We start from the raw sequence: 21419 nt of genomic DNA, 5'->3' as shown, positions 1-21419 counted from the left end.
AAACCTGGAGTAGGTCTTGGGGTTGCAGTGGTGGCCGGGGTCACGGTGGTCATGGAGGTACTTGGCATCACGAAAACTGTTGGCCAGGTGGGTACAAGAGTTGGGCTGGGCTGGGGTGTCGTGGGAACTGTGGGCCTTTCAGTGGGGACTGTGGGTTTTTCCGTGGGGATGGTGGTCCTTTCGGTGGGAACTGTGGGCCTTTCGGTGGGGACCGTGGGTTTTTCCGTGGGGATGGTGGTCTTTTTAGTGGGGAAGGTGGTCCTTTCTGTGGGGACCGTGGGTTTTTCTGTGGGGATGGTGGTCTTTTTAGTGGGGAAGGTGGTCCTTTCTGTGGGCACCGTGGGTTTTTCTGTGGGGATGGTGGTCTTTTTAGTGGGGAAGGTGGTCCTTTCGGTGGGGACCGTGGGTTTTTCTGTGGGGATGGTGGTCTTTTTAGTGGGGAAGGTGGTCCTTTCTGTGGGGACCGTGGGTTTTTCTGTGGGGATGGTGGTCTTTTTAGTGGGGAAGGTGGTCCTTTCTGTGGGGACCGTGGGTTTTTCTGTGGGGATGGTGGTCTTTTTAGTGGGGAAGGTGGTCCTTTCAGTGGGGACCGTGGGTTTTTCTGTGGGGATGGTGGTCTTTTTAGTGGGGAAGGTGGTCCTTTCGGTGGGGACCGTGGGTTTTTCTGTGGGGATGGTGGTCTTTTTAGTGGGGAAGGTGGTCCTTTCGGTGGGGGCCACAGGTTTCCCTGTGGGGATGGTGAATATTTCAGTGGGGACGGTGGGTGTTTCCTCAGGGGCCACAAGTTTCTCTGTGCAGACAGGGGTTTCAGGAGGGCCAGTGCAGGTAACGGCAGGTTTGGAAGGAGGCGCTACTGATGCAGGTCCTGCAAAGAAAATAAATCCCTGGAGTTTAGTCAGAATCGTACCACCCCGCCCTTGACTCACATCTAATTGGAATGGGTGCGCTCAAAGCAGTAACTCATTCACGCCTCTCCTTCTCCTCCCCGCCCCAGCCTCCACTCAGGTAACACTGACCAACACCATTCCTAACATACGTCCGATCTTGCGCCGGGTACAGGAAACAAATAACAAATAGGATATCAGCCTTCCCTTCGGGATCACCATTCACTAGGTGAGGGGTCTGACCCCAGAAATCCACGGCGTCAAAGTCCCACTCACTCAAGCAAGCATTCTGATGGGGCTGGGAAGGTACGGGTGGGCAGAATATAGGAAACAAAGCTGCGTGAGGACTCGACACAAAAGAGGACTTGCATTTTAAGCAGCTCACGCAGAGAAGCCCAAGAGATGGTCATCCTGGAGCATGGCCCCCTTTCCGGGACCTGGGGTTTTGTCTTACCATGACAGGTCCCGTGACTGATCGAGATGAAACCCAGAGCAACAATGAAGGCGGTGCTGGTGCCCCTCTCGGCCTCAAACATCAGCTGAAGGTACGAGGGAGAAAGAAGCAAGAGAGAGATGAAAGTGAATCCCCGTCAACTCAGCGACTCTCCGAGCAGAGGGTCTGTCCTCTGCTAAGATGTCGCCTTGTTCTGGCCTCAACAGTGCAACGGGGGCCCGGGCCCCTTCCAGGAGCCAGAGAGCCTCACAGGGAACACAGAGCACCCTCTGCTCTGCTGTTTTTCCAGTGTCTCATCCTCTCAGCCCTGGTTGTGCTCCCTGATCCCAGGCGTTATGTCCCCCTCACCTGGCCTCACAGTGACACTTAAAGAGCGACTCTCTCTGTCTCTCACCTGCATGGGCTGTTGATGTCCCGAAGGGACGGTGATGGAGACGTTCAGCCAGTCAGCGCTTTGAGACCCAACTCGTTCCCAGAGAGGAGTTGGGGAGCTGTCCGCAGGGCTCCCCAGCAGAAGCCTGAGCTTTGTGCCATTCCCGAGGCCATACATGTGGTAGGTAAACTCCACACAGATCGCACCCGGGGCACAGAAGGTCCGGCTCATCAGTCTGAAAGACTGGCCTGCCTGGGAGAACTTGTCAGCCTCAAGGTAGACAAAGTGACCCTCTGGGCAAAAGAAGGGAACAGGCAAGGTGAGAAACCTGCAGAGGACAAGTCTGGTGCTTTCTTGAGCGACATCTTGCTTTCCAAATGGGGACTTGATGCAAACACCCAAACTCCCCACATTGCAGTGGGGTGTTTGTTTGTTTGTTTTGTTTTTTTCTCTGCTCATTTTAGACTTCTAACTAAGAAGGCAGGATCAGAAAGAAAGGGAAAACCAAGCCAGCAACCCAGATTCCTTTGTTGGCTGCACCAGTCAATGTCTTGACTGAAAACGACCCAGTGGATTTTGAGGCCTTGGGCTCAATGAAGCACTATACCTGGATCTTCTGGGGGTTTCAAGTGACCCCAGAACCACGAGAATCCTCAGCTCACTCTACCTCTGTGGCCTCCACAGCTCTGGCCCATGGCGGCTTCCCAGGAAACACCCGCTGGCTGACCCTCACCGCCCACACCTTGCGCCAATCATAGCAGTCCACCCCCTCGCTGGAGCAGATTCAGTAACTCGTCGGCTTGAGGGGTCCTCCATCTCCTCACCTCCATTAAGGGAGGCTCCCGAGGGGCCTGTACCCTGGATGAGCGTGTTTTTACTTCCCTGGGTCCAGTGTCCGCCATCCTGTAATGCCTGGACCCAGTCACAGAAGGGATGGGCCTCATCTTCAAAGTCACACTGAGGAAAGCTCTCTGGGGGATCAAAATGGGAGATGGGAGAAATCTGGGCCATGCTCTCTATTCCTCCCCCATCCCCAACCCCCATTCTCAGAGCTGCTCTCACCCCCGCAGGGAGCAATGCTGATTGCATCCACCGCCACCACTGGCTCTGGGATCTCTCCAAACACGCCCACCACGGTGAACTGAAGAGAGAGGGAGAAGGGGCCGGGAGTGAGCAAACAGCCCAAATGTTCAGCCCCCTCCATTTGATTTTACTCTCTTCAGGGACCCAGGCACCCGGCTTCCAGGGCCCAGATCTTCAGTCCTTGTCAATAACAGGTGCGCCTCCCACGTCCAAGGAGACCTGACACCTCCTGCTCCTCTGTACCTGAATCTGTCCCTGGCCTGTGTAATTGACAGAAACAGGCTGCCAGTTGGGTCCGGGTTGTCCTGAAAAGAGTGTGTGTTTCCGGCGGCTGCCTACAATGGAAGGAACCCAAGAGAGCAGTGAGATGACTGGGGGCTGGAAAATGACTTCAAACCTATACTCAGAAGGATGAGTAGCAGAGGGACCACTTGGAGTGGATTCCCCTCCCCGACGTGCAAGCACGTCCTTCTCTCTCTCACTCTCCTGGCGTTTTTATCTATTTTTCCAGAACCCTGTGCCTTCCGCTCCCAAATTCCACTCCGCAGAATCATCTTGCAAGTATCCCAGGTTTCCCCAGACCCCAAGAGATGCCCCCACGTTTCCTCGTCAACCCAACCCTGGGAGAAGAGCCTCAGGACAGTGTAAATGCCATGACGTTGTCACTCTCACCCAAGTCAGAAGCATAGACCGTGAGGGCTGCGCCAGGAGACTGGCCGCGTAGGGTGTAGTGAAAGGACAGGCTCAGGCAGCCGAAGGACTGGAGCACAGGGCTCAGGAGGGCAGAGCTCTGCCTCGGTTTTGCATTCTTGGGGTCCAGGAGCATGTAGAAGCCACCTGGGAAGGAAAAGGCCAGTAAAGTGGGGGATGGCACAGGGATAGGGGCTGCGAGGGCAGGGAGCCTGGCCCTGGGGAGCCCTAACAATTGCCTAGGATCAGCCGGCGCTGAGATGGGCCTAAACCCATCACACGACTGGCTGAGGCCTCGGTTCCTTCCAGAAGTGCTTGGCAGGTCTCGGTGAGGACGCGGGCGCCGCCCAAGAAACGCGGCATCCTCTCAGAAGCAGCCAGAATCCTGTCCTTTGGATTCAGACTTTTGAGGTCCCCCCACAGTCACATCCTCTTCCTTTTCTTAACCCACTGGACATAGCTGCTTCACGCAAAGTGGTGAGAGTCCCGATCTGATGCGGACCGGCAGGGATCTCCTGCCCCCTGCCGCCAGCTCACGCAGCCAATCAGCCTGGACCTCGCTCCGTGACGCAACTGGTAGCCATGGGAAGGAGGGGGGAATTAAAGAGGCCTCCGACCGCGCGCACGCACGTGCCGGACGCCCCACGGGGTTCTGCCTGGAGAGTGAAACCCGGAAAGGTGTCCTTCTGAAAGGGAGAGAAGACGGCTGAAGAGGAGGGAGTGGGCAGAAGTGCGAGAGAAAAGAAAGGAGCCAACAGGGAAGAAGGAGGGAAAGAGTAAAATGGTGAAAGAACGCAACAAGTGTCCATACTGGGACGTCTGAGAAATGGAAAAGGAGATGCGGGAGAGAAAGAGGAAAGGTGGAAGAACGTAAGGAAGGGAGCAAGGTGGAAAAAGGAAGAGAGAGAAAATGGAAACAAACAAACAAACAAACAAACAAACCCAACGACGTTTACTGAAACTGCTGGGCACGGGATTTGGTGCTAAATCTAAGGGGGATGCAGAGATGGGCTGGCCCTGCCCTGTTCTCCAGGGGCTGAGAATGAACGTGGGCTGGGGTTTTCACCAGGTCTTTCTAGAAAGCAAACCTCAGGCAGCAGGAAGGATCAGAGGAAGGAGAGCAAGGATTTGGGGGGAGGGAAGGGTGGAGGAGAATGGCCTCTGTCCTTGCCCCATCCCTTCAGTGGCTTCTCATACAAAAAAACCCAGGTGATCCTTTTAAACGTAAGTCAGATAAGGTCACTCCTCTGCTCCAAATCCTGCAAAGGCTCCCCATGCACATAGAATAAAAGCCACAATCAGTCCTGACAATGGTCTGCCCCTCCTAGGACCCGTCTGAGCTCATTCTCTCCATCCCAGCCACGAGGCTCCTTGCTGCACTTCAACACCCACCCCCCAAGCCACTGCTACCTCAGGGTCTTTGCATGGCTGGCCCCTCTGCTTAGAATGTTCTTCCCCTCGATAATTTCGTGCCTCACTCCCTCACCTCCTAAAAGTTTGTGCTCAAATGTGACCTGTCTGAGATCTACTCTGACCACCCTATTTAAAACTTACAACCCACCCTACCCTGCTCTCCCGATCCCCTTACTTTGTTCAACTTTTTTTTTTTTTCTGATAGCGCTGGTCATCTTAAAGCTTATATAATTTACTTCTTTATTGTTTCAGGAACTGTCTCCTCCTTGTCCCCCACCATCCTCTGTCTGTTTTGTAAGCTGATGCATCTCAACGGCCTGGGACTTGGCATATTGTAGGTGCTCAATAAATATTTGTTGGATGAATGAAGAAGGAAGGGTGCCAGGGAAAAGAGGTGAGGAGTCGGCTGTGTTGGGTCTACCGGCTGTAGGGCTTTTGGGGTGGCAGTGGGGGAAGCTGGCTGGGTGCTTAGAATCTGTTTTCTGTCCTGTAACTTAAGCTGATGGAGGTCTGAGCTTGCTGACTTTCGCCCCAGGCCATCCCAAGAGAGTTATTGTAGGGTGGTCAGGCAAGCATCGTAAACTCCCGCAAAGGTCACTAGAAGCTCAGAAAGTCAAAGGACGGAAGAAGCATGGCCATTACTCACTACCAGGGCTAGAGAAGTCATCCTCAGGCCCCACGTTCGGCACCCCTGTTGACCCCTTCTTCTGGACCCACTTGGCCCCAGAGGCCGTCGGGATCCAGCTCCAGCCACAGAGATCATTTGGAGTGTCAAAACTGCACGTTTGCGTCTTGCAGACTGAGGGAAAAGGAAAGAGGAAGGATTTAGCTTTTTCTAAGGGGAGGCAGCTCAGAAAAGTATGCCTCAAACACAACATTGTTAATCAACTATACTCCAATATAAGATAAAAATTTTTTTTTAAAAAAAAGTATGCCTCAGTCTGGAGTCAGAACCCTTGAGTCTCAGTCTGGGTCCTAATGTGAGCCACGGCCGGCTTGCAAGCCAGATATGGACTTGCTCCCCAGTGGCTGTGTTCCTGGCATGGATTACTTAGGCTGCCCAAACCTCAGTTTCCCCATCGATAAACTGGGAACAACAGCACTTGCCTGTTGTAAGTTACACCCCGTGTGGGAGCATCTGGCACAGTTCCTGTGCTCAGTAAGTGTTGGCTCCTTGCATGCAGCTTCTGGAATGTCCCTTCCCTTGAATTCGCTCCCCTCAAACCTCTAACATCAGCCTAGAGTGCTAATTCTGGATAGATCTGGGGTAACAGCCAGGTTGACCAAATGTCCAGGTTTGCCAGAGACTGAGGGGTTTCCTGAGATGCAGCACTTCCGTGCTAAAAGAGGGACCGCCCAGGGCAAATCAGAACGGCTGGTCACTCTAGGACAGGTGTCACCACAATTCTGTGTTCCAGGAGAACGTCTCTTTAGCTGTGGCTGCTTCAGGGGTCAAAGGTGTGGGGTGTGGAAGTAAAGGGAAGCAAGTCGCCCCAGCTCTGGAAGAAACCAGGCTCTCGGTCCCTGAGCTACTCCTGCCACCTGGGCAGATGTATAGGCGTGGGGGGAAGAGGAGGAGGGACGGGGGCTCACCCCGACTGCAGGAGCCCCGACGGATAGAGATGGCATCCAGAGCGATGTCCAGATAAGCCGTGCTGCCCCTGACTCCTTCAAATGTCAGCTGCGGGAGGGAGGGGGGATCACCCACGCTGTGAGCCCCTTTGCCTCGGGCTCCCACTTTCCTGCCTGAATTCAGGTGGCCCAGCCCCCGTGCCCCTCCTTGTCCCAGCCCAGCCCCTCCTGGACCCCCCACAGCCAGAGTCCCACTGGGACCCCAGGCCGTGTCTTCGGCCTCACCCGACTGGGCAGGATGCGCCCGATGGGCACCGTGACGGCGGTGGGTATCCAGGAGGGGCTCTGGGTGTTCCTGTGTTTCCAGAGCACGTTGGGGCGCTTGCCCTTGGGGTCCGTGGTCAACAGCAGCTTGAGCTGGGCGCCCCACGACGGCCCGAACATGTAGTAGGCGAAGCGCACGCAGAGGAGGCCTTGCTCCCATACGGGGGGGCTGCGCAGGCGCGCCACCCCGCCCGGGCGGAAGGTGTTGGAGTCCATGCGCAGGTAGTAGCCCTCTGGGGGAGACAGAGCCAGGGATGGTGAGGCCCTGCCGCCCCCCTTCCCAGAGCCCGTGTATCACTTCCGGCCGCCTCCCTGCACCCAGATCCACCAGTGTCCACCTCCCAGATGCCTCCCTAAACCTTCGGCTTCCTCACTTCCATTGGGGTACCCGCCGGGGGGCGCGGTGCTGCTGGTGGGGGAGGGCTCACTGGCCCGAGTCCAGGCCCCGTCATCTTTAGACACTTGGCTCCAATCACAGAGGGGTTTGGAGTCATCCTCAAAATCACACTGGGTGAGAACGGCTGGGAAGAAAGGGCCACTGTGAGGCCAGGAGAGGGCAGAGGGGAGGAGGTCGGCTGCAGAGCCAGTGGGGCTGGGGGGGGTTAGGAGGTGGGGGGAGGGAAGCAGAAAAGGGTTGCAAGGTGGCCACTAAGATTTAGGGTCCAGAGCAGAGATTTGGGAAAGGGAAGCTGAGAAATAAGTCTTCTCTTAGGAGAAATTCAGGGCTGGGGTTGGTGAGGGGCAGAATGACTAGGTCAGGGGTTGCAAACGGAGGTCGCAGGCAGGCAGGCTTGTCTGGGAAGCATACATTTGTTGTTGTTCATTTGAATGTGGATGTTTCAGGCAGGACTTGTACTCTACTCCTCCCCGGTTCCCTCTCCGCTCCATCCTCTGAGGGCTGCCCTTCACACATTTATTACATATTTATGTCATCACCCTGCCTGAGGGCACCTGGGGTGGCCACCCCTGGGAGGGACTGAGCAGCCCCGGCTTCCAACTCACAGTTTTCCCTCGAGCTGCTAGAAACGGGCTTCCAGTCCAGAGGCTTCTCTTTCCTTGGCATTGATTTGGAGACAGAGAGAAAAAAAATAAATGTGATCCTCATCGTTACCAAGAACTGTTAAGCCTCCAGGACTGTGAGCTTTCTGGAGGATTGTTCCTTTCTTTTTATCCATATTGTATCAACGTGTATGCAGTGACATGTATTTACTTGAAGGTTTTCAAATAGGTCACTCACAGCCTTCTCACCTTAAGCTGTCATCTGTCTCCTAGAAAGCATCTCCCCTCCAAGTTCCTCACATCCCCACTGGTCCCTCCACCCCTCTATGCCCTGGATGTCACGCGTGGGGTTCTCTCGCATGAGAAAGAACCAGTTTCTTTGTATGGGAATTCTCACGCAGCGCCTAAGCGTTTGGCCCTGAGCAATCTCCTTCCTTCAGGTCGAGCTCTTCCTGTGCTATAGCTCAAGTTTTCCCCACAGAGTAGGGACTGTATGGGTCCCATGTTGCCAGGTAGGTGTCAGGGATGGTATTGCCCCAACTGAACACACAGATGAGCAACACCTTAGAAATTCCACAGAGAAGCCAGCTGCCCTTTTCCAGGTGGTGTGGGCCACATAGAACAGCCCTTTGTTTTAGTAGTTCAAGTCCTGCTCGTTCAAATCCCCTCAAACAAGCTCCAGGACACCAAGCCACCCATCATTTCTTGCTGCTTCCTACTTGCTGTCTGTCTGTCCGCTGGGTCTGCTCTGGGTGTTGTCCTTTTTCTGAGGGCCCCACCTCTCTCTCCTCCCCTGCCATGCTCAGACCTGTCTCCCCGGCTCTGCACCTCCTTCCTCTCTCCTCGCCCTTCAGCTCTGTCCTGCTCACACTGAGCTGCTCACGCATCTCAGGTCCAGGCTTGTGGGCTGCGGGGCTCCACCCATTCCTGTTCAGCATCCTTCTCACACCCATCACTCCCGCCTTCCTTACCAGGGCCGTGCCCTTCATCGCTAGCCCACTTGCCCCTTCCAGCTTCGCCCCTCACTCTTCCTCAGAGCCACCCCCAGCTGCCCCCTGAGCCCAGCTTACCGGGCAGGGGTAGGCATGAGGCCCTGGCCCCAGGCAGCCCCCAGCAGCAGCAGCAGAGTCCAGACTGGAGGAGCCATGCGGGACCTCAGAAGCAGCTCTCAGGGGAGAGGAGAAAGGCGGAGTGAGGGGCCCAGGCCACCTTATTCACCCCCACCCCTCCTCGCTTGGCACCCTCCTGAGGATGCCATGAACACTGGACAGAGAACACAAGAAAGCTCTGGGAAATGAAAACTGTGAGCGCTGAAATGTAAAAGCCAGTAGAAGAGTTATACATTGAAATCAAGAGAAATCAAAACGAGAGCAAGAGAGAAGGAAAGAAAGAAAGAAAGGAGAGACTTGGAGGGTTGGTCCAGGAAGCCTAACATTCAACCAGAAGGGTTCAAAAAAGAAAGAACAAAGGAAAAGAAATTACTTAAGAAAAACCACAGAAGAAGATTTCCCAGGACAGATGTAGGAGCCTCTTGATTAAAAGGGGTCTGGTACGATGAATGCAGAGAGACCCATGGAAGGCACGTCATGAAATTTCAGAACATCAGGGCTGAAGAGAAGATCCTAAACACTTTCAGACAGAAGAAAGCAGGTCACGTACTAAGGATCAGGAATCAGCGTGACACGGGACTTTTCACTAGCAACCACGGATTCTATGAGGCAGTGGAACATTGTCTGCAGAATTCCAACAGAAAACCATTTCAAACCTAAAGTGCTATAGCTAGCAACAGTATCCAAGGCGACGGAAAGATGGAGTAAAGTGAGGACTGAAAATGCTTCTTGGCAAAGAATTGAAAAAGACAAGTCACAGAGGAAGACCTACAAGCAGCCAGTATACGTTGGAAAAGATGTTCTGCTTCTGGGACTTCCCTGGTGGTGCAGTGGTTAAAACTCCATGCTCCCAATGCAGGGGGCCCGGGTTTGATCCCTGGTCAGGGAACTAGATCCCACATGAGTGCCACAACTAAGAGTTTGCATGCCACAACTAAGGAGCAGGTGAGCCACAATTAAGGAGCCCACATACGGCAACTAAGGAGCCAGCAAGCCACAAGTAAGACCTGACAAAACCAAATAAAAATAAATAAATAAATATGAAATTAAAAATTTTTTAAATGTTCTGCTTCTGTTATAAGAAGGGAAATGCTAGTCAAAACTACAACTTTCATGTTGACAACAATTTAAAAGATTGAAGCATTGAGTGTTGGCCAGAATGCAGGTAGACACACTAAAATACATTGATGCTAAGCCTGCATGTTGGTGAAAACGTCTTAGAAGATAATTTGACAATGACCGTTTAACTTTCAAATGTGCTTATCTTTGACCCAGCGATACCTTTGTAGGAATCTTCCCACATAAATACGTGCGTATTTTCACAAAGATGTACGTACCTTAAAGACGTTAATTGCAGCATCATTTACAATAGGAAAAGAAATCGAGGTTACCTAAATGTTTGCCAGGAGTTGTGTGTTTGGATCGTATTCAAGGAATATTATTTATACAAAGGAATATTATACAGGTATTAAAAAGAATGGCACTCCTCAAAAAATTGACAGTAGAATTACCATATTGCCCAGCAATTCCACTTCTGGGTATATGCCCAAAAGAATTGAAAGCAGGGACTTGAACAGATACTTGTACACCTATGTTTATAGTGGTGTTATCAAAATAGCCGAAAGGTGACAGCAACCCAAGGGCCCATAGACAGATGAGTTTGTTTTTTTTTTTACTGAGATGTAGTTGATTTACAATGTTGTGTTAATTTCATATGCACGTGTTTTGAGTAGAGGTGTAGAGATGGAACTAGGACACACAGACAGCTGTTCATGGTGGCTCCCTCCGGGAGGGGGTGGCCGGGCTCTCCATGCATTCTGCATACTTATGCGCACGACAAGGATGTTTCCAGGCCTTCCTGTGTAACGGGTGTGGTTCATTATAGGGACCTTAGTGAAAGCCATTTGAGGAGCCTGGTTGGGAGGAAATCAGACTGGAGGGTTCAAGGAGGGAGCGGAAGTTGAAGAAGGAATCCCACCAGGAGGGGACAGCGTTTTGGGGCTGTTTGGCCATCTAGAGGGGACTCGGAGGGCAGGTGCTGAAGTTAGGACGAGGTAAGGTCTTTTCAAAATAAGAGAAATTTGAGCCTGTATAAATACTCATGGGAAGGTGGGTGGGAAGAGTTCAGAACGAAAACAGCAGGAGGGGCAAAAGCCAGCTCTGTGATGGGGGGCGGTGGGGGGATGCACCATGCCGGTACACATCTAGCGGCTTCCATTTTATCTGTGAAGTGGCAGGTGAATGGAGAAGGTTCTGCTGGCAAGAAGGTCACAGGAGCGCCCCTCCCAGGCAAGCTCCCTGGTGGTGCTGCCCACAGCCAGCAAGTCCCTACCTCCCAGCCCTGCCAATGCTAACCCTCCCTCCGCCGCCCACCCCTTCCCACCTTCTGCCAGGCTCGACAGCTGTATCAATGTGCATTCCTGGGGCTGGACAGATAAGTGCTTTGCTACGGAGCGGAGCGTGGAAAAGGAATCCGTGACTCAGGTCACTGATGACGGGAAGGGAAGGGAGCTGGTTGGGGAAGGCTTTTGGCAAGAGGTGACACCTGAGGGGCTTTCTGAAGTATCAAGAGGGACTTCCATGGCGGTCCAGCGGTTAGACGCTGAGCTTCCGCTGCAGGGGGCGCAGGTTCGATCCCTGGTGGGGGAACTAAGATCCCCCATGCCACACGTTGTGGCCAAAAAAAAAATACCAAAAGATGGTAACTAGGCAAAGAAGTTGGGAAGGCGTATTCCAGGAAGAGGGAATGTTCAAGCTTAGAGGGAGCATGACACTTGGAGGATAGCTGAGCGTGTGTGTGTGTGTGTGTGTGTGTGTGTGTGTGTGTGTGTGTGTGTGTGTGTAGGCAGGGGTCCTGTCTTGGAGGACCTTGAATGCCATAGCTTTGTGGAGCCACCAAAAGTTTTGAAGCAGTGGGTGTGACTTGATTCCACTTGCGTTTTCAAGAGGCTACTCCAGCATCCCCAGGTGGATATGGATGAAGGAGGGGCTGGGCAGAGCCAGGGAGATGGGAGAGGAGGTTGTGGAAGGTGAGAGATGGGAGGGGCCGATGGACGCTGATGTCAAGGTAGCGGGAGTGGGGGATGCAAGTGGATCGAGATCTTTCCAGGAGCCGCAAACAGCAATTCTTGCCGGCTCACCTAACTGAATCTCATGTTCTCCCTCTTTCTTAAAAAAATGTATTTTATTGAAGTATAGTTGATTTACAATGTTGTGTTAATCTGCTGTACAGCAAAGTGATTCAGTTGTACATATATATATACTTTTTCATATTCTTTTCCATTATGGTTTTTCACAGGCTATTGAATATAGTTCCCTGTGCTATACAGTAGAACCTTGTTGTTTATCCATCCTATATATAATAGTTTGCATCTGCTACTTCCAAACTCCCACTCCATTCCTCCCCCAGCCCCCTCCCCCTTGGCAACCACAAGTCTGTTCTCTATATCTGTGAGTCTGTTTCATTTGTTTTTGTTTCATAGATAAGTTCATTTGTGTCAAATTTCAGATTCTACATATAAATGATATCATATGGTATTTGCCTTTCTTTCTTTTTTAAAAAATATTTATTTATTTAGCTGTGCCGGGTCTTTAGTTGTGGCATGCGGGATCTTTAGTTGCGGCATGCAGGATCTAGTTCCCTGACCAGAGATTGAACCCAGGCCCCCTGCCTTGGAGTCTTAACCACTGGACCACCAGAGAAGTCCCTGTCTTTCTCTTTCTGACTTACTTCACTTGGCATGATAATCTCTAGGTCCGTCCATGTTGCTGCAAATGGCATTATTTCGTTCTTTTTTATGGCTGAGTAGTATTCCATTGTATATATGTACCACATCTTCTTTATTCATTCATCTGTTGGTGGACATTTAAGTGCTTTCCATGTCTTGGCTATTGTGAATAATGCTGCTATGAACATAGGAGTGCATGTATCTTTTTGAATTATAGTTTTGTCCAGATATATGCCCAGGAGTGGGATTGCTGGATCATACAGCAACTCTATTTTTAGTTGTTTTTTTTTTGTTTTTTTTTTTGCGGTATGCGGGCCTCTCACTGTTGTGGCCTCTCCCGTTGCGGAGCACAGGCTCCGGACGCGCAGGCTCAGCGGCCATGGCTCACGGACCCAGCCGCTCCGCGGCATGTGGGATCTTCCCGGAACGGGGCACGAACCCGTGTCCCCTGCATCGGCAGGCGGACTCTCAACCACTGTGCCACCAGGGAAGCCCTATTTTTAGTTTTTTGAGGAACCTCCATACTGTTTTCCATAGTGGCTGCACAGGTGTACGTTCCCACCAACAGTGTAGGAGGGTTCCCTTTTCTCCCCATCCTCTCCAGCATTTGCTATTTGTAGATTTTTTTGATGATGGCCATTCTGACCAGTGTGAGGTGATACCTCATTGTAATTTTGATTTGCATTTCTCTAATAATTAGCTATGTTGAGCATATTTTCATGTGCCTGTTTCACGTGCCAATCTCATGTTCTCTTCATCGCAAAATTCTTGTCCTCATTTCCCGCATGTGGAAACTGAGCTCTAGAGAAATGATGTCAGTTGCCCAGCAGAAGGGCATGGTGCTGACGGTCCCTACAAGGTGTCCTGCCAAGTCCCATGGTTCCCTGAAGTGCATCTAAATGGGGCCGGGGTTCCATCCCAGCCAGAGCAGATCTGCCTTTGTCAGTTTCATCAATAGCAAGTCTACGTGAGAATGCAGCTAAGAGGGTGGTTTTGCCGCTTCTTAAACACAGCATTGACGCTTGCTCATGGCTCTATCTTGGCTGGTGGGCTGGCCTGGCAGCAAGATGAACTATCGTGAATCCAGAGTTCCTGTATCCCACGCCCAGGTGTTCCTAGAAATCTTCAGTTTCATTCCCTTTACTTTGGCAGCCCCCGTCCCTACTGTCAAATCTATGCCCAGTGTGCCTGGCCTTGGCCCCTGACATGTGACAGGGTTGCCTGGGCCAGCTATTCTCATGAGCTGTCAGGGAGGGGCCGGTGCTGTCATGCCCCAGGTGTTGGAGCGGGAAGTCCCAACCCCCTTCGGAGTCCTGGGGGCTCCTTCTGCCCAAGTGAGCACCCACAGAGCCCACGGAGGGGGTCAATCCCGAAAAAGAGAGATCCTCTGCCCCTTTATATCAAAGCTGGGGGTGTAAAGGATGCCCAGCCCAAACCCCGATCTCCCCTTCCTCCAGAGCAGGTTAGGAGAGCATTCAACAAAGGGACAAAGCCAGGAAAGGGTTAACCCAGGGAAAAGCAGCAGAAGCCAATTGATCCCCAGCCCCTCCAGGTTAGGCAATAAGTCCTCTGAGGGCTGCTCTCGCTGACCTCCCTCTGGCGCCGCAGAGCTGGACGGTCACAGCTTCCAGCCTGTCTGGGGGTGGGGGGTTGGTGCTCAGGCAGGACAGGAAGGAATGTGGTGTGGGAGGGAACCACGGGCTCTGCCTTTTGGGGAGTCCAGAACGGGCAAGGCCCCAGAGGCTTTGTCACCTGACAAGACTGACAGGAATAGGTGTGAGGGACCCTGGGATGTGGAAGAACCTGGGAATCACTCCAGGAAGCTGCAGCCAGTCCTGGCTTCCCTGTGTGTCCTTGGACACTTTGCTCATCTGCTCTGGGCTTCAGTTTCCTCATCTGTAAGATGGAGAGACCAGCACAGCTAAGGTTTTTTTAAAAACCAGAAATTGTGTGTGTGTGGTATAATTTTTTTAATAACTCATTTTTTAGAATCGAGGAGGGAGTTTATTGACATTTGGGCATGACTCACGTAGGCTGGGAAACCATCCTGCTGTCTGTTTTTCTGTTGCCAATAATCTTTTATAATGTCACAGTTTTATGATGGAATTTTAAGAGGAATGAGCCTTGACCAGCTGGAAATAATGTAGCTAACATTCAGCCTAGATTCCAGTGTCTGAGAGGCCTCATTTAGCTAACTCAGCTCTAGCAACAATCACCTACTGTGGGAGACCAGTAGACTGAGTAGTTCCAGGAGAATCCCAGGTGGCCTGGAGGCTGGGGTCAGGCGGATGCATTGGTCAGCCTGATGCTCAGGCCCAGGAAGACCGTTTGGGCCAGTGGTACCCAGAGCCAAGAGGCTGCAGTCGAGGTGGGAGCTGGCGCTGCAGGAGGCAGATGAGGTGGGCCCCAGTGCTGGGAGATTTGGTGGTGGGGAGGGTGATAGGCACTTTCTGCCTTTCCAGGGAGGAAGTGGGCACCGGGGGCAGGGGATGGAGCGGGAAAGAGTTGGTAGCGAGAAGTGGATGGGACTCATGCCTCTCTGACTGAAGCTGTTTCCTCTCCTCTGTCCACTCCCTCTGCTTTCTCTTCTCCCCATGATCCTTGCTTCTAGTAGAAGAGGGACCCAGAGTCCAAGAGCCTGGCTCCTGGTCCTGACACGTCCTCTCAGTGTCTTACGACCTGGGCCAGACCCATTCATAATCTCTCCGGATCTCGGTTTCCTCCTCTGCAAAACGGGGATCCTCTCCTGTCTCTGCCTTCCTCATGGGGTTAGGAGAGCAAATGTGAGACTGCTCGGGAAAGCACCTTGGAAATCGCAAAGCACTCTACAAACAGAATGCGTCTCCATGAAACAGTTATGTAACCCGCTGACTCAGAACCGGGCTGAGCTGGCTCCTGTCCCACCCGGAAGTCAGAAGAGCTGGCTTGGTCACTTACCTGGAGGAACTTAGTTTTACTTTCCCTGTCTGACAAAAGAGGATGATGCCCTACTGTCCTCCTTTTTTCATGGAGTGATGGTGAGAATCAGAGCAGATCGTGTAAGTGCCAGAGATTAATATGTTGTTAATCATCGTAACAGTGGTGCAGAAGAAACTTTACACCCCTGGTCCGCACTTGAAGAACCTGGGAAATCTGGCCACGCCCTCCTTGCATATCTGTGTCTCTTCGCAGGGACTGTGGGTGTCACCAGGTTCTTCCCATCCAGGCCTCTCAGCGCCCCCCCCTCAGGACCCAGTCACATGCCAAGCTGGCTCTGTCTACGCCTACATTCATGAGCACCTGTCTTTTTGCCACCAGGACTGCCCGCTCTAGGAGGACACTGGGCTGTGAGTGGCACAGACCGTCTTTCCAAGTTTCCTAGCATTTAGTGCAAAGGCTGGAACACGGTAGGCACTCCGTAAATGTGGAATAAAGTATTTTTTTTTAATATATTTCTTTTATTTACTAAATCAGAGTTTCTAAAACTGTTCCATCTGTCCTGTAAGATGTTCCACGAAAAAGAAAAGGACTCCTGTCTAAAAGTTCATGAAATAGGAAACCCTATTCCTTCCTTAGAGATTTATCAAGCCCGCTAGCACACTAAAGTCTGTGAGAAGTCCTGTAGTCGAAAAAGTGATTTAATTTTTTTGTTTAACATCTTTATTGCAGTATAATTGCTTTACTAAAGTATGTTTTAAAATTACGTTCTTAACCTACTCGCCCATCACACCTGACCCAGGTCATATACTTCAGGTTCTGTTAACTCCTTTTTTTTTTTTTTCTTTAATTGAAAGCAGTAAGAAGTCTGAAACGAAGTCGAGGAATAAGGTCAGGAGGAAAAAAGATCCAGGGGATGTTTAGGCAGCACATCAGGCTGAAAGGTGGACAGGACTTTGGGGTTGTGAGTCCCAGCTGTTCAAGTCCCAGCTGTAACTTACCAGCTGGATTCCCTGGGCTTCAGGACAAGTCTCTTAGCTTCAGTTTTGCCAGCGAGAAAGAGAGATTCCTTCTTTCCTGATTCACAGCGTTGGAGCAAGAACCGGATGGCATGTGTGGAAATCATAACACGAATTTTTATCGAAATGCACAAGGTCAGAGTCCTCAGGGTTCTATAGCTTGTAGATTACTCTAGCATTTCCCAAGAGGGCCTGAAGAGGGCACTGTAGCCCAGAAGCAGGGTTGGCCAGAGTGAAAATTCTCCTTGGGTCCTGCCCTTGGCTGACTCCTCCCACCACAAGTTCACCCCTACCCTCTCACACACATATACTTGGCAAATACCTTCCAACCCCCCAACCTGCCCATATTCTTCCTGCCGCAGATTGCAAAACATTCCCTGCTTTGTGCATGTTTGCCGGGGTGCAGGCTGACTTCTCCGTTTTGTGATATAAGTGAAAGACCGATCCCCCCATCCATGTACGATAATGGCCAGGATCGGGGGTTCCCGCACAGTTCTGTGACAGCTTTTGCTATCTGCACAGGTCTCTCTCGGGCGTTACTTTGCAGCTGAAACATTATTTCTGGGAAGGAATTTGAAATTGATTGTCAGGGGAAAGGGTAAAATTAGAAGTACGAATTCCCTGGCGGTCCAGTGGTTAAGACTCTGCTTCCACTGCAGAGGACACGGGTTAGATCCCTGGTTGGGGGACTAAGGTCCCGCATGCGGTGTGGCCAAAAAAAAAAAAAAAAAGAAGAAGCAAGTAGGGATCAAGTGTGGAGTTGGAGTGAGTTTGTCCCATGTCCCCCATCCCGGGGGAACTGGGAGGGCTCATGTGGCAGAAATAAGAAGAAGAGGGAAGGGGCTGAGTGCTGGGAGGATGGGGGATCCTGTCATCTTGGCCTCGGGCAAGGTACTTTACTTCTTCATCTGTACCATGGGAATGACTGCAGGGCCATTCTCCCAGGGCTGTGTGAGGAGTAAAATGAGGTCACATAAGTGAACTACCTGCAGTAGCTCTGGGCAGAGTGATCGATCAACAAGATGGTTGTCTGGGAAGTTGGTTCCCACTGTACCCCACTCTACTACTGCCCCTTTGGCAAGTTTCAGGGTAGAGCATTCATGGTAACCATCCCCAGGCAAGGAGAGTTCCACTGGATTTAGAGGGTGCTTGTGTGCTGAGATGGCAAAGGCTGGTGCTGGGCTTGTGGCATTAGAAGAAGCGGCCACAGAGAAGAGGGTCCAGCAGGGAGCATGGGCAGCTGCCGCCAGCCCCCAAAGGGGCCCCTCCTGCTGGCTCCTCTGTCCTTGCCAGCAGCCGAGGCTCACTAAAGACATCAGCCTGGGGACTTCCCTGGCGGTCCAGTGGTTAGGATTCCGTGCTCTCACTGCCGGGGCCCAGGTTCCATCCCTGGTTGGGGAACTAAGATCCCACAAGCCGTGCGATTCAGCCAAAAAAAAAAAAAAAAAGACTTATCCTGGGCCAGATGCCTACTGAGGACTAGCCTTGAATGGAGCCACGTTATTGACCAGCGCGGGCAGAGCTTGTGGCCTCAGGCCCAGTGGGGTCAACAGGTCAGACGGGCCATGCGAGGCAGCACGTAGGGCCCGGCCCCCTCCACCTCTGGTTTCCCGGACCTGCAGCCTGCTGCCAGGATGGGGACAGAGCCAGGGAAGTAGGGGTCTCCCGGGAAAACAGAAAAGCCAAGAGCCAGGTTGCGGTTTCAGTTCTTGCCAGTGAGATTGAAAAATACACAAGACTTGGACCCAGTGAGAGCCAGGAGCCAGCCCCCATCCCATCTTCACGGCTCCCACCACCCTCCTTATCCAGCGGGCTCTGCTGTCACGGAGTCCCCATGAGACCCGGAGAATTCATGGCTTGCCCCCTAAATTCTCCAGTCCGTCCTGTCCCTGCTTGCTAGGTGCAAAAGGAATTATTTGCCATCCAGCTTGTCCCAGCATCACGCAGCATCGCAGTTCTGCAAGGCACTGAGATGAGTATCAGTGTCTCCCCAGCATGGCGCTGTCCCCAAGTTTAAGTTGAACTCTCTGAATTCCTCCTGCTTTGGAGACTCAGGCTGACCCTGTGACATCCTTAGATCTGAGTTGAGCTCTGAACAGTTCCTCTAGCCCCTGAGATATCACCGCTGGCCCTGGAGTGTCCGTGGGACAGTCTGGCGCTGAGCTGATGGCCCATCGACAGGGGTTGGGAGTGGAGGTGCAGAAGGCGTGGCACAGGCAGTGGTGGTGAGCGAGGTGGTGGACGTGCCCGGGGTGGGAGCACCGGGTCACCTGTCCCCTCTCCTGCAGGCCTCCCCTGTGTACAGCGTCAGCTTTCCCCGCAGGAAATTGGAGTAGATTCGGAAAAGTTTGCACAGAGTATCAACAGTGAACGTTCGGAGCGGGGCTGCAGAGGAGGCTGCGTTTGGAAGGGGGACGGCTCCCTTCTGCCAAGGAGAGAACAGGAGGTTACCAGTGGGGACCCCGGCAGGAGAGGGAACTTGGGACAGAATTGCAGCAGGGATTCCTTGGCGGGGCCATTCTCCCATTTCACAGAAAGGGCAAACACAAGTGCGAGGGAAGGTCCTACACGTACCTGGGCTCCCAGTGCCCGAAGCAGGGAGGTGAGGCTGCGCAGGCCGCTAACAGCTTTGTCCACGTGCAGCTGCAGGGCCTCGGATGGCTGGGACAAGTTGGCCAACAGGGCCTGGCCCTGCAGGATGGCTTCTGAGAGCAGGGCCAGGCCCTGCCAGACTTCCACAGCCTGCTGCTGGACCTAAAGGGAGTGGAGACTTGGAGTTAGCTGGCCCAAGCCAGCCCCGCCCTCCTCCCTCTCGGCAGCCCCAAGCAAACAGTTTTGTTGAATGAATGAATGAATGAACAAATGAATAAATGAATGAACATATTCCATTCAGCCCTCATCTTTGCTGCTCTGTTTCTTCTCTCTATCATTCTCCTTCCTGCCCTAGGAGGTTCCCAAAATGAGACTCCTCAAGAGGAAGGAAAAAGTGAACTCACCTCCATCCTCTTCCAGGCATAGAAGTTAACCTTGGTGTCCGGGACAGTGATGTTCTCACTGAAGCTGCAGCCCTCAGCACAGCCCAGCTGAAATGCACAAGCCTGGAGTCAGGGGCCCCAGGGGCTCCTGCTGGCTTCGCCCCTTACCTAGCTTCCAGGTGTGCACTGGGGACTACCACTCTTATTACTTTTACTGGGGGCTCTGGCTCCCCGCTTCCACCCCTGAACCAAGTGCCGGGGGGGGGGGGGTCCAGGTTCCTGGATCTTGGGGGAGACCCTGGACCCCTGAGGGTGAGTTCCGTGGAAGGTCCTGGGGAGGGGGCCTCACCGTGGCATTTTCGGCCTCCCTGGCCTCCAGGATGTACCTCTCCAGGACTCGGCTGTCACAGATGAGGTGTGGGGGGGCGCCCAGGACTGGGAGGCCCAGAGGAAGCAGCAGCAAGGACAGCAGAAGCAGCAGAAGACATTCTAGGAGAGAGAGCTGGGCTGAGTGTGAGGCCGGGACTTGCAGGAGAAGGGGTGGTTTGGACCTGCACGTTCACCCATCCCGCTGCTCTGGCCCCGCGAGTCCTCCCGACCCGAACCTTGCGAGCGCTCAGGCTCTGCCTCCTTTGCCTTCATTCAATCCCGCGGCCGCGTGCACACCCCACCCCCCAGCTACCGGCATCCACTTCTCCCGGCCAAACTTCAATCCCGGTGTGACAGAGGCTTCCCCTCTCGCAGATCCGAGTTGTTGCTCCCAGACCCAGGTATCAGCTCCCTCGGCACCCACGTAGCCGCCCCTCTTCTCCCTGGACCCCCAGTCCTCCATCGCGTCTCCAGCTCAGATTCCGACTTTCCCGGGGACTCCCCCAGCCCGGCCGGCAGGTGAAGGCTGCCCCACCCCCCTTGCCCTTCCGGGGTCCTTGGCAAGTCGCAGGTCCTTGAACCCGGCCACCCCGGGGCCAACAGCCCCAGCGGTAAATTCCTCCTCAAACAGGGGCCGGGCGGGCGGGCGCTCCCGCGGCCGGGAGTACTCACCGCGCACCCCCATCTCCGCGCCTCGCCCGGCCCCTCAGCGACCTGGGGCTCGGCGGGTGCCCGCGCCGGGGGCCCGCATCCCGGGAAGCTCGGCGGGGCAGAGCCACCCCGCCGCCCGAAGGAGGGGGCCGCCGTCCGGGGCGCCGAGCCGGGGTCGGGGCAGAGCGCGCAGGGCCCGGGGCCAGGGTCCGGAGGACGGCGCGGCGAGGCGGCCGGCCGGGGTTGGCCCGGGAACTGTTGGCCCGGGGAACTGCGGCGGCGGCCGGGGGTCGGGGCTGTTATCAGCTGTGTGCGTGCGTGTGGGGGGTTGGGGGGGGGGCTGTGTGCGTGAGGGGTCGCGGGAGGGGGGGGCCGGAGGGGTCAGAGCCGGGGGCAGGACGCCTGGGTCGGGGGCTCGCCGGGGCGGGAGCCGAGCTGCCGCCCCGTCGTCGGACCCCAGGGTCCCGGGAGGGGCGGCTGGGTGCGCGCAGCGGGACGGGCAGAAGGCTGCGCTGCGAGAGCAGTGCCATTCTGGGAAAGGCTGGGGACCCCGACGTCCCCCCAGGGAAGGGGGCGTCCCGGTCTTGGGCGGGGACTCAGAGCTGGGGCTGTCTGGGTTCTTGCGAGGAAGCTAGGGCTGGAAGCCCGGAAGGTGCCTGCGGGGCAAGTCAGTGGCCTCCTTCTCACGATCCTAGTTCTTGTTCTAGAAACCAGTGTTCTTGTTGAGAAATTTAACGGGGCCGCACAAAGCAAGAAATCTGAGGGGGTCTTCTCCCCCACTCCTCACTTTGGAGGACCCTGAAAACCCAGAAATTGAACTTTTAGGTTAGCCTGCATGGTAAAATTCTTAGGAACTCTGA

The 21419-nt window shown here is 53.7% G+C and overlaps 2 protein-coding genes across 2 annotated transcripts in view; both read right to left on the bottom strand.

Moving 5' to 3' along the window:
• The window catches only part of ZAN (zonadhesin), a gene marked incomplete at both ends in the record, with an annotated part of 31293 nt that extends 23395 nt beyond the window's left edge, over positions 1 to 7898 (bottom strand). Inside the window, 12 exons of the mRNA XM_082671256.1 lie at positions 5 to 865; positions 1339 to 1423; positions 1733 to 2004; positions 2536 to 2682; positions 2774 to 2852; positions 3038 to 3129; positions 3467 to 3631; positions 5544 to 5696; positions 6491 to 6578; positions 6755 to 7026; positions 7168 to 7314; positions 7796 to 7898. Of these exons, the coding sequence (XP_082527382.1) occupies positions 5 to 865; positions 1339 to 1423; positions 1733 to 2004; positions 2536 to 2682; positions 2774 to 2852; positions 3038 to 3129; positions 3467 to 3631; positions 5544 to 5696; positions 6491 to 6578; positions 6755 to 7026; positions 7168 to 7314; positions 7796 to 7898 (2464 nt within the window). The remainder of the gene's footprint in view (positions 1 to 4; positions 866 to 1338; positions 1424 to 1732; positions 2005 to 2535; positions 2683 to 2773; positions 2853 to 3037; positions 3130 to 3466; positions 3632 to 5543; positions 5697 to 6490; positions 6579 to 6754; positions 7027 to 7167; positions 7315 to 7795) is intronic.
• Positions 7899 to 18830: 10932 nt separating this feature from the next.
• On the bottom strand, positions 18831 to 20593 carry EPO (erythropoietin; the record flags this gene model as incomplete). The annotated part of the gene is made up of 5 exons (XM_082669864.1): positions 18831 to 18989; positions 19139 to 19318; positions 19561 to 19647; positions 19889 to 20028; positions 20581 to 20593. 5 exons carry the CDS (start codon positions 20591 to 20593, stop codon positions 18831 to 18833), a joined length of 579 nt encoding a protein of 192 aa, XP_082525990.1.
• Positions 20594 to 21419: the final 826 nt, after the last annotated feature.

The sequence above is a fragment of the Grampus griseus genome (assembly GCF_964374135.1).
Source record: "Grampus griseus genome assembly, chromosome: 14".
Lineage (NCBI taxonomy): Eukaryota > Metazoa > Chordata > Mammalia > Artiodactyla > Delphinidae > Grampus > Grampus griseus.
Note: the sequence above shows the minus strand (reverse complement) of the source record. Positions and strands in the feature narration are given on the sequence as shown.